General features: G+C 53.0%; 1 protein-coding gene across 3 annotated transcripts in view; it reads left to right on the forward strand.

Moving 5' to 3' along the window:
- Positions 1–12,117, forward strand: part of CDH22 (cadherin 22) — a 124,166-nt gene that overhangs the window by 41,897 nt on the left and 70,152 nt on the right. For all 3 annotated transcript variants that reach the window (XM_036826857.1, XM_036826856.1, XM_036826858.1), the window contains exon 2: positions 10,873–11,500. In XM_036826857.1, coding sequence (XP_036682752.1) covers positions 11,249–11,500 — 252 coding nt within the window. In that variant the 5' untranslated portion in view covers positions 10,873–11,248. The remainder of the gene's footprint in view (positions 1–10,872; positions 11,501–12,117) is intronic.

The raw sequence follows: 12,117 nt of genomic DNA on the forward strand, positions 1-12,117 counted from the left end.
ACGCTTTCAGTAGACAGTCAGGCCTCAGGTAAGCAGTGTCAAGAGGTGTTTGGGGGGAGGGACATAGTCCATGCTTAGAGCAAAATGCAAGCCTTTCCTTCCTTCCCAGCAGCCACTAAACACCTCTTTGCCCATCCTCATGCCCCTCCCTCTGCCACAACCCACTTGAATTCCACAACTACCAACTAGCTAGCTGTGTGATCTTGGGCAAGTCCCTCAACCTCTCTGAGCCACTGTCCTTTCTTCTGTAATAGAAATTTTAAAGAGAGCTGTTGCAAGATTTCAATCAGATCCTTGATATAAAGTGTCCTGCATGGAATTTAGTGTTACCTCTTATTATTAGCTAATTGGATGGCACTGTGCCCGGCACACAGTAAAAGTTCTAAAAATGTTATCTATCATCATTCTCACTGACTCAGAATCAGCTCAGTATATGCAACCTGCCTCCCTTTCTTCCTTCTCTATTCCTTTGGTCTGCCAAGGCTGTTCCCCCAAAGGAACAAAGCTTGGGACAAACCCCACTGGGTCCCATCAGCCCCTGCATTCTTATCAGAGTGAAATGAGACTGTGAAGGGGGCTATTGTGAGGAATAAGCAAGGTGATGCCCATAAAGTGCCAGAACAGTGCCTGGGTTTTAGTAGGTGATCAATAAATGTCACTTAAAACAAAAACCAGGGGTCATGCCCGATGTCGCTCTCCCTCATCCCCTGCGTCGGACCCATCAGCAAGACTGGTCCACTTCCTAAATATCTCATATCCGTCACCTTCTCTCCATCCCACAACGGCCTCCCTGGTCTGAGCCACCACCAGTGTCTCTCCCCCAGACACCGCCACCGTCTCCTCTTGGGGCCCCTGCTTCTGGTCCTGCACATGCGCAGTTTGTCCTTTAAGCCTCAAGCCCGTGATCTCCTTCAAAACACAAGTTTGATCACATCTCCTATGCTAAAAACCCTTCAATGCCTTCCCATTGCTCTGAGCTAAAAATCCAAACTTCTTAAGCCCATTAATATGTTGCCTCTCCCCCTCACACGCTGTGCTCTGGCCCCTGAATTTTCAGGCCCTCAAATGCGGCTTTGCACATTCTGTTACCTGGGCCCCAGCATGTCTCTCTCATCCTTTACGTTTCAGCTCAAAAACCCCTTTCTCAAGGAACTGCCCCTCCCCGGCCCCACCCATCCTTAATGAGGTTGTGCCCCTGTTAAATGTGGGAGTCCCCTGTACTTTCCCTCTGTGGAATCTGACCCCGTTGGTAATTGTACATTTACTTGTGAGATGATTGGATTGATGAATATCTCCTCCTTACACACACACACACACACACACACACACACACACACACACACGGAACAGAAGGCCATGGGGGCAGGGACTTCGATTTGTCCACTGCTACATCCTCAGCCTCCAGCACAGTGTCCGGCATAGAGTAGGTGCTCAATAAATATTTAATGAATCAATGAATGGAACAAACAGAAGGAAACGATGCCATAGAAGGGCAGTCTCAGGGGAGATGGTGTGGCCGTAACCAGGCAACCCCACCACCTGGCCTTCCATCCATCCAGCCATGCATTCTTTCATCTGTTCATTCACACATTCAGTAGCACCCACTCTGAGCATGGTACAGAGGTGTGAGGTGAAGGGCAGAGAGCAGTGAGGGAGGTGCCCACGGCCAGCTGGCAGGATGCTGAGACCGAGACAAGAGAGAGTGTGGTTCTGAGCCAGCACTCAGACAAGTGAGCTCACTGGGGTTGGGGGTGGGTGAATTGGGGGAGGCAGACAGGCTGCCTGGAGAAGAGGGCATGGGCCCTGAGAGGTGGGTCAGTGTTGGATGTGGGGCAACATGGGAGAAGGGTATTCCTGGCAGAGGGAACAGCAGGAGCAAAGGCCTAGAGGCACAAAAGTAGTCAGCAGTGGTTGGTGCCACCTGCCCAGAGAGATGAGTACATGAAAAGATGCAGTGACAATAATGTAGAGTGGGGCGTCCAGATCTCACAGGGCCTTGAGTGGCCATGTGTGCAGGCTTTGGGGCCAACAGCCCAGAGTTCAAATCCCAGCTCCACATCCTCCCGGTTGTATCTTGGGCAAGTTTCATGAACTCTTTGTGCCTCAGTTTCCTCATCTGAAAAATGAGGGCAAATAACAGTCCCCACCTCAAAGGACTATGTCTGTGTGGAGTCATTGAACAGGAAAAATTCTTTGTTACTCTGAATGGTAACGAACGAATGCCAGGCCCAAGTCTGGACTTTATCTTGAAGGTGAAAGGGAGCTGGGGAAAATTTTGAAAAGAACCTTCCAGACTGAGCTGGGCTTCATGAAGTTGCATCTGGCAGCATGCCCAGCATAGACTGGGGGCAAGACTAGGGGCCCTTGGACCAGCCTTTGCAGATGGGGTGACCCTGTATATGGGGTACATATGGCCCCAGCTCTGCTCGTCCCTCTCCCCTGACCTCCCACCTTTGCCACCCTGGATAATGGTCCAGCTACCAAGCCCAGAAGCTTTGGCATATCCTGACCCCCCACAAAAACACCCAGAGAGGCAGTCGCCACCCCACCTAGCAATATAACGCTGAGCTTATAGGACGCGTGCATCACCCCCAAGACCCCAGGGACAGCCCACGGACTCGGCCCACACAGAGCAGGCCCCCATCCAGTCACTCGCTCCACACTTACTGAGCACCTACGACATGCAGGAAGTTGTTCTAGGTGCTGGGATGCAGTGCACACGCGTGCTTCCCCTGCACACACCATTACTGATGCAAACGCACACACGTGCTCAGGCACACACATGCTCATGGATGTCAAGGCAGGCCAAGGCCGTAACTGGTCTGCTCTCTTGTTTATGGTTTCACCGAGCCTTCCTTGGAGCAGGGGGCGGGGGAGCAATGAGAGGTGAGCAGAGACAGGTGACCCTGCCCAGCACCCCTCCACACCTCAATGGCTCCTGCATTACTCTGGGATCCATTCTGGCCTGGAGGGAGAGTACTGAGCTGTTAGAGATAATTTCCCCCCAGGGAGAAGGCAGCAGCCAAGCACAGAGAGATCTGGGCTCAGGATCCAGCCGGCATGGTGCCCTTGGGACTCGGGCAGGGCAAACAGGAGCCAGGCTGCCAGACACAGTTCCCACTGGCAGACCTGGGAGCCAGGTGGGCACGGAGAAAGGACATATACACGCCAAACCAGTGTGCAGAATGGAGGGAGTGAATAAATGAATAAGCAAATGAATGCGCTGCCTCTTCCTGCATCCCCCAGGCACCAGCCTAGCCCTGGAGCCAGAGGAAATACCCTGACCCGGTACAAGTCTTCACTCTTCTTGGAACAAGGTGCACTCATGGGCTCATAGCAGTTGTTAAATATTTATTTATTTGTTTATTTTTTGTCCACACCGTGTGGCATGTGGGATCTTAGGTCCCTGACCAGGGATCAAACCCGAGCCCCCTGTATTGAAAGCGCAGAATCTTAACCACTGGACCACCAGGGAAATCCACAGTTGTTAAATAAATGCATGAGTGAATAAATGAGTGACTGAGTGGACAGATAATTATGAACTCCTTTTACCTGGTCAGGATACTTTGTACATAATGAGTCCAGTAGTATTTTTCAAGTGACCAGAAATAATAATAATAACAGTAGCCATTATCAGTATACTAGCTAAAATTTATTGCCGAACACTGTGGATCCCTTCACATGCATCATCTCATTTATTCCTCACACTAGGTCTAGAAGGTAAGCACTGTTATCCCCATTTTTCTGATAAGAAAACTGAGACTCAGAGAAATGGAGAAAATTACCAAGATCATACATACAGTAAAACAATGGAATTGGGTCTGACTTTGGACCTCATGGCTTTAGGTCCCCTGAATGTTAAATTCTGCCCCAGAGATAGGGGCTAAGAAGATTATCAGGAATCTGGGGGAGGAGGCAGGGGTGAGGAGCCCCAGGCTGCACCATGAAGTCTCCCCTGCTTTGTCCTGCCTGTGGGGTCACTGAACCCAGCCTCTCTTCTTGGTCTTGGCAGAGTGAGAGTCTGGGAAACAAATGTGGGATGGGTAGGATAAGAATTCCTTCCTCTGACCCCAGGGAGACAGCCAGATGACAAAGGAAGGCCTGGAGCCACTGAGCTTGCAGTGATACAGCCTTGGCAGCAATGGTACTAGGGCACTGAGAAATCAAGAAAGGACATGCTGGTCACCCAGCCCAGATTCTGATAGTATACAATGTAGGCAGTGGCAGTGATGCCCGCAGCAAATCAGCAAGTCTAGCAGCTCCTCAGTGAGAAGGAAAGGCATGTTGCCCAAGCAGCTCCCCAAATCTATCTGAGGCAAAATTCTCCTTAGTCCCTCCCGGACCCCAGCTCCCTGTTTGGCTCTGCCAGGTGTGTGTGGGAAGAAGCAGGGAGGGATGGAAGAAGGAACAGGCATGATCTCTGTCCTCCAGAATCTTGCCATCACTGCTGACACCAAACCCCAGAGGAAGACCCAGCTTAGAGGTCTGAGGGGGTTCAGAGGAGAGAGAGAATGAGAGTGTGGAGGAAGTGGGGCTGGAACTGGATCATCCAAGCCCAGAATGGATAACTTTGGTGGTTCAACAATATCATCAAGGATACAGATTGTTCCATCATTTCTTAGTAGGTCCCTTTGGCCTCTTGGAGTAGCTCCCCTCATTGTCCCAAAATGGCTGCTATTGCTCTGGCCATCACCTTCTCACACATGCAGAAAATAAAAAATTTCTCCTCAAGGCATCTCTTTTTAAAGAGTAAAAAATATGTATCCAGACGCTCTTCAGGAGTTATATTTCACTGGCCAGAATTATGTCACATGATACTTTCTAGACCAATCACTGGTGGGGATGGGGGCATGGCTCTTATTGGCTTAGACTAATCACTGTTCAGAGTGGAGGGGCTGTACACATGGCCAAGCTGTGGGAAAGTGGCTATCAAAAGAAAATTGAAACAAGAAAGAAGAATGGGGGAATGAATTAGCCTTTAGCAGCCAGCCCATCTTTTATATTTCCCATCGCTCTCTTTACATACCATAAAACCCAGCCAGACTGCTGAGGTAGGGGCGGGAGCTGGGGGAGCAGGCAAAACGAACCTCCAAAAATCCCTAGAGGGGCTGCGGCCCACTCACACGTGTCTCCACCTATTCTCTTCCCAGTCTCTCCTGAATCCACTCCAGTCACGCCTGCACACCCACCACTCAACCAAAATAGCTTTTATCAAGGCCACTAATGACCTCTGTGTTGCTAAATCCAATGGTCAATTCAAAGTCCGCATCTGACTTGACCTATCAGTAGGATGACCATATAATTTATCATCCAATCTGAGAGTAAAGGAGGGTATGACACTATTCATAGTTATGCCAGGACAACAGATGTAAAGTGGAACTGACACAAGCAAAGGTGGACAGACAGTCACCAGTTAATGCCTCCTTCTTTCTTTCTTCTATGGGCTTCCAAGGTACCTCCTCTCTCCTCCCCTCCCCTCCCCCTCTCTCCCCTCTTTCTCAGCCTCCTTCGCTATTTCCTCCTCATCTCCCCGATCTCTATGTGCTGAGGTGCAGGACCTCTTCCCCATCTATGCTCACTCCTTCATAAGCTCACTCAGTCTCAGCTCTAAATATCATCCAAATTCCCTCACTGGTATCTGCAGACGGGACCTCGCCCCTGAGCTCCTGACTGTTAAGTACAGTTGCCTGCTCAACGTCTCTGCTGGATGTCTAATAGGCATTGGATGTAGCACGTCCAAGACTTGATTGTAATATGTCCAAATGAGTCCCTGATTGTCTCCCAAATCTGCTCTGCCCATGCTTGTCTGCAGCTCCGTGAAAGGACACCCCATCACTTCCGTTGCCTAGGCTGCAGATGTGGTCATGCTCGGTTCCTCTCTTTCCCTCACACCCCATTTCTGACCCATCAACATATCTTGTGATACAGCCTTATTCTCAGCACCTCCACTGCTCCCACTTGGTCCAAGCCACCTTTACTCCTTGTCTGGATTACTGAAATAGCTCCCTTGCCCCCTCCCAGCCCCATCTTCTCTCTATTTTGAATACAGAAGCCAAACAACCAGAGTGATCTTTTAAGACATAAATCAGATCATGTCATTCCTCTGCTCAAACCCTCCTACTGGGTCCCATCTCACTCAGAAAAACCCAAAGGAGACCCTGCAGGGTCTGATGCCCAGCTCCACATCTCTCTGGCTTCATCTCCTGCTTCCCCCCTGCACTCGCTCCATTTCAGCAACACTGGGCTCCTTGCTTTTCTCCTGCACACCAAATATGCACTGACCTCAGGGCCTTTGCACTTGCTGTTCCCTCAGCCTGGAATGCTCTTCTTCCAACTACGTGCACAGCTCTCTCCTTCCCTCACTTCAGATCTCTGTTCAAATGTCATTTTCACTGCTGGGCCTTCCCTGACCACCTTGTATAAATTATCATTTATAATACATGATTGAGAGAGAAAGAGGGAGAGAGAAAATCCCCATCCAGCACTTCCTGTGCCCCTTACCCTGCTTTGTTTTTCTCCATAGCACTTACCATCATCTGACATGTTATTTGTTTGTTTATCGTCTGAACCCACTAGACGTGCAAGGGCAAGGACTCTGTTTCTTTTCATTGTGCTGAGAACAGAACAGAGTGGAAACTCACAAATATCTGTGGAATGAAGGAATGGGCACCAGATACACACATGTGCTGGCATCCACGATTGCAGACCTGTGCCCGCACGCACGTAGGAACCACACGCACTTACGTGGGCCCGAGGGCACATGGATTATAGGAGGTGAGGCTGAAGAGCAGACAGGGCAAAGCCAACATTTACTGAGCAAGGTTGGGGCTCGGCTTTTCATCCCATTTGGGATTAAACAACTGTGCAGTAGGCTGAGACGTGTGGCCCAGAGAAGTCCACCAACATGCCCAAGATCTCACAGGGAGGCCCAGCAGAGCCAAACGCAGCTCCAAGGTGCCACAGCTGCCTCCCCTGAAGGACCTGGAATGCCAAGACAGGGTCCTGTAGTTGACACCCACTTGGGAAAAGCAGCTGGAGCAGGAGAGAAAGGAAGGGAGGGAGGGATGGTGCTGTGAGGGCCTCGTCCCTCAAATGACAGCACAGGATGCGCCCTGTACAAGGGGGTAGGTGGGCACAGAGATGTAGCCACCCTTGTCTTGCCAAGCGTGCCTCCTGGCACTGGGCTGCATCCACCCAGAGGGGCGTCTTTTCCCATCCCCTCAAAGGTGCCCTCCCCCAAGGGGAATCCAAGTCCTGGGTTCGAGGCCCTGCTCCATCACCAAGTATCCTATGCAACTTTGGACAACACTCTTGGACTCTGCCCCTTTCTAAAGTGGGATTTGACCTCAGACCTTTGTAGCCCTTCCACAGAGCACTCCCTCTCCTCCCCAACACCCTAAATTCCACATATCCAAATCCCTCCTGTGCTTTAACTCCAAGTGCCACCTCCTCTGTGATGCTGTCCCTACTCTGCAACCCACTATGCCTAGCCCTCCAAAGGTGAAGGACTCGCATCATGAAATTCGTGATTACGGCCATGTGCCATTTCAGTCTCCCATGGTTTTTATTGTATAAAGTCCCTCCTAATATTTCTCTGCACGCTCAGAATAAAATGGACACTGCTTTCCTTCCTCCAGTCTGCCTTGTACCCGCCCTCTCCTGATGCATCTTCAACCACCCCCTTGCTCTGTACCAGCTACAGTGGCCTCCTTACTGTTCCTCAGCGTGTTCCAGCCTCTGGACCTTTGTACATGCTGTTCCCTCTGCATTGAACCTTGCTGTACCCTGCTCCTTCTCATTCTTCCAGATCAGCCAAATGTCACTTCCTCTGAGAGATCCTCCCTGACACCCTGTCTATAATAACACACACCCCAGTCCTTCCATCATCCTCTTCCTCCCTCTTTCCTGCTTTATATTCCTTCTTATCAATCCCCGAAATTATAGTGTAGATTTCATTCCTTTGTTACCAGAAGGTCAGCTCCATGAGAGCTGGGACTTTTTTATTGCTTTGTCTCCAGTGCACAGGGGCTGGCATCAGGGAGGCACGAGTAAATATTTGTAGAAAGAGTAAATGAATAACCAGAAGAAATGCATCTCTCTCCTGTCATATAGCTGAGCAGCTGAGTGCATCTTGCTGTCTTACACAGAGAAACTGTTTTTCAAGTGTGTTGAATAAGTAAATGAAATGCATTTCTGTCTCCCTAGTTGTAGTAGATGCTAATGTATGATGAATGAATGAATGATTGAATCTTAGTATGTCCCCCTCTTGTAAAAGGTGTTATAAAGAAAGAAATCAAGGAAAGGAGGGAGAGAGGGAGGGAGAAAGAGCCACAACAGGGTGCCTGCAAACATTGGGGGATCTCCCCTTGTTCCCACTTCCTGCGCCAGGCCTCCCCAGAGATGGCCCCAGCCTCCCCCAAACCCTCCCTCCCACCAGCCCCTCCCCTCTGCGTCCCTGCAAGGCTGTGATGGGCCCTGAAACTGCCTGATGGAGCCTGGGGACCAGTTCCTGCAGCGCGCATGGAAGTCATAAGCTCCAGGAAATGAAGGCTTCGGAGCAGCGCCTCCTTCTCACCCATGACTCCAGCCTCGTTACAACCAGCCCAGGCCGTAACGTGGGGAATCAACGCTGGATCCCCAGAGGCGGCAGCACAGCTCAGGGATTGCGGAGAGGGGGCCACTTGGGTGGCGGGAGGTCCACCAACATCCCTGGGCGGTGCCTTCATCCCTAGACCCCATGGAGTGGGCGAGGAGGGGGTGGGACAGGGGAGCTGCGGATGCTCACAGCAGGGTCGTGGGCCTTCTTGATGTCCATTAATTCAGGGTGGGTCCTACAAGGAAAGAGGGCTGGCTCAGGACTCCTCCCCTCTGCTCTTCCCTATGGACCGTTGATGTTTTCTTATTCTCATTGCCCTGAAATGCACCATCACCCGCACCTCCCAACAGATGACTCCCTACCCTGGAACCCCTTCCATAAAGAAATTCTGGAGCTGATAGTGGGAAAGAGCACTGGGGAGTCGAGCATCTGCAAAATGGGTATAAGACACCAACTTTCACAGTTGTTGTGACTCCTGTGAGTTACTGAGTTAAAGGTAGGAGAGTTACCTGCTGTGGTCCTGGGTCACAGGAAGTGATCAGCATGTTTTCTGCCCCAAAGAGTCCAGCCACTTCCTTTGTACACAGGAGGACCTGGCTGGGGCCAGGTCAGACCCTCACAGATTCTCTGCTTAGCCACACACCTCATGTTTCCAACCTGATTCCCCAAACTAGCCAGATCACCCTTAGCCTGGCTGCATACTCCTCTGTCAGAATGCCCATCCCTTTCTTCCCACCGATCAGATGCCCCCTCCTCCAAGAAGCAGCCCTGATGCCCTCCCACCCACCTGCCACTTCCAGACAGCTGTGCCCACTCCCTTCCCTGAGGCCCACAGGTGTCAGGTTGCACACCCTTTTACAGCTCTGATCACAAACAACCTGGCATTTAGGTCGTTACTGGGGGTCTTGTCTCTCATCCCACTAAACTGTGAGCTTATTTAATCTTTTTTTTTTTTCTTTTTAACATCTTTATTGGAGTATAATTGCTTTACAAAGGTGTGTTAGTTTCTGCTTTATAACAAAGTGAATCAGTTATACGTATACATATGTTCCCGTATCTCTTCCCTCTTGCATCTCCCTCCCTCCCACCCTCCTTTACCCACCCCTCTAGGTGGTCACAAAGCACAGAGCTGATCTCCCTGTGCTATGTGGTTGCTTCCCACTAGCTATCTATTTTACACCTGGTAGTGTATATATGTTTAATCTTTTTCTTAGCATCCAGCCCAAACCTGGCACAGAGTCAAAGCTCAGCGGAATGGAGTTGTTGAAATGAACTGGGCTTGGGGAGAGGAAAAGTGGGGACTGAGCCCCTCACCTCCGCTAATGCTTCTCAGTGCCTGAAACTCCTCCATGAAAGCAGCATTGCTGTCCCCTGTAAACACCCACATTAAGCCATTATTCATCATTATGGCTTGAGTAGGAGTTAGTCCCTCAGATCCTTTCTTGCTGAAAGCAGAATCTGATGGAGGGAGGGAAGGAGAGATGGATTGATCTGGGGAGGCAGTGCTGGTCCAGGAAGGGGAAGTGTCTTTCAGACTCTGGGAAAGGAAGGTTTTTCTGGGGAGTGTGGAGACACCAAAGGCAAGCTCAGGGGGGATGTGACCCTGCCCAAAGCCACAGAGGGAACCTCCAAGCAAGGCCCTCTAGGACTCAGGTGCCCCACCCGTGAAAGGGAGTGTGGAGGGACTCACATGAGGTCAGCGGGCCTTCCCTGGGCCCCTGGTTTGGATGGAATGACCTCTCTGTGCTGCTGTGGGGAGGCAGGAGTGGTGGGTGGCGGGCTGCGTGCTGGACTCTATGCCCCCAGGAGGCCTGGGTCCTGGGAGCTCTTGAACACCCCTTCTGGAAGGGGCAACTTCCTCTCTAGGATGGGGGTTTTCTATGGGGTGGGCTGGGCTGGAGAGGTTGTCAGCCAGGGGGCAGGGAAAGCAGCTCATAAGGTCCCTGCCCCTGTTGGCACCCGGGCTGGCCCAGAACCACCAAGAAAGGGCTGGATGCGCGGGCTGTGAGGAAAGGGGGCGTGCTGGGAGAGCGGGGGAGAGGAGAGGTGTGCGGTGGGAGTGGAAAGGAAGCATCCAGGGCTGGGGGAGGGGGAGGGGCAGGGCTACTAGGCCGTGGGCCAAGAAGGCCGGAACCACTCTGTCTTGTTTGCCCCACGCTGCACAGTGCCAGGCACATGGTAGGTGTTTAATTAGTACCTAAAGGACAAAAAGGTAGACCCAACCTGCCCTGTCCCCGCAGACAGCCTCCTCTGATGTTTTCTTGTTTTTCTCGCAGGCTCCTGGCCCGGACGGCCTCTCGTCCCCGAAGGACCCCTGCGCTCAGGGACCATGGCGCACCCCAGACTCCGGAGCTGCCAAGGCGCTGCCTGGTGATCCGGCCGCGGCGGCGCCAGGGGGGCGCGGGCGGGGACCCCGGGGGGCCGTCCATGCCCCGGGTGCGGCCGCGCCCCCTCCCCCTCCAGCCGGGCGCCTCCACGGCTGGGCGGCGTTCAGGGCCGCGGGCCTGTCCGGGTGCCCCGTCGGGGGCGGCGCCCCGGCGGCCGCGCTGAGGCCGCCATGTGACGCGGCGCCGCTCCGTCCTGCCACCAAGCGGCGACGCCCTGGTACCTCCCGTCCATGCTCCTGGGCCCGGGGCCCCTCGCAGGCCAAGCATGAGGCCGCGGCCCGACGGTCGGGGGCTCCGGGTGGGAGCGGCGCTGTCGCCCGCGATGCTGCTGCTGCTGCTGCTGATGCCGCCGCCGCCGCCGGGACCCCTGTGGGCGGCGGGCACGCCTGCGCCCTCGGCGTCCGGGGCTGCGCAGAACGGCGCGCCGGGCGCGGGCCGCGTGAAGCGCGGCTGGGTGTGGAACCAGTTCTTCGTGGTGGAAGAGTACACGGGCACCGAGCCCCTGTACGTGGGCAAGGTAAAGTGGCACCCCGCACCCGCTGTCCCGCGCCTGGGACCCTGGAGACGCCCGCTGGTAGGCGCAAGGGACCCCCAGTTCCCCTCCCCCCCCCCAAATCCCAGTCCCCGCTGCCTCCTCCCAGCTGCCCCTGGTCAGGAGCAGCCAAGAGGGTCATCACTCTGCCCCCATCCCTACTCCACATCCTTCTCTAGTCCCTCTTCCTTCTGCATCTTAGAGCAGAGAGTACTAGTAGGGAGGGAAACCCAGTCCGTCTTGTAGCTAGATGCATCTAGAATGGAGAAACGAGTTTGCAAATCTGATCATGTCACACACAAACTGTCCCCACTGTGTTTAAAATTCTTCAGTAGCTTCCCATGCACTTGAGGTCAAATCCAAACTCCCTCCCACTGCTTGCAAGGATCCGGCTCCTCCAGCCTCATCTGCTGCCACGCTCGCTCTGAGTTTCCGACCACAACACCCTTCTGATGGCCCCTCCGATGCCCCCACAGGCTCCTGCCAGCCCCGTCCCCCCTTATCTAGATTGTTTGCCTCCCTCAACTGCTCTGTCCTGCTCCGTTCTACTACTTCTGCTGCTTACTTTATCTCACACTCAGGCCTCTGCTCAAATGCCACTT

Source organism: Balaenoptera musculus, chromosome 15 (assembly GCF_009873245.2).
Source record: "Balaenoptera musculus isolate JJ_BM4_2016_0621 chromosome 15, mBalMus1.pri.v3, whole genome shotgun sequence".
NCBI classification, from domain to species: domain Eukaryota; kingdom Metazoa; phylum Chordata; class Mammalia; order Artiodactyla; family Balaenopteridae; genus Balaenoptera; species Balaenoptera musculus.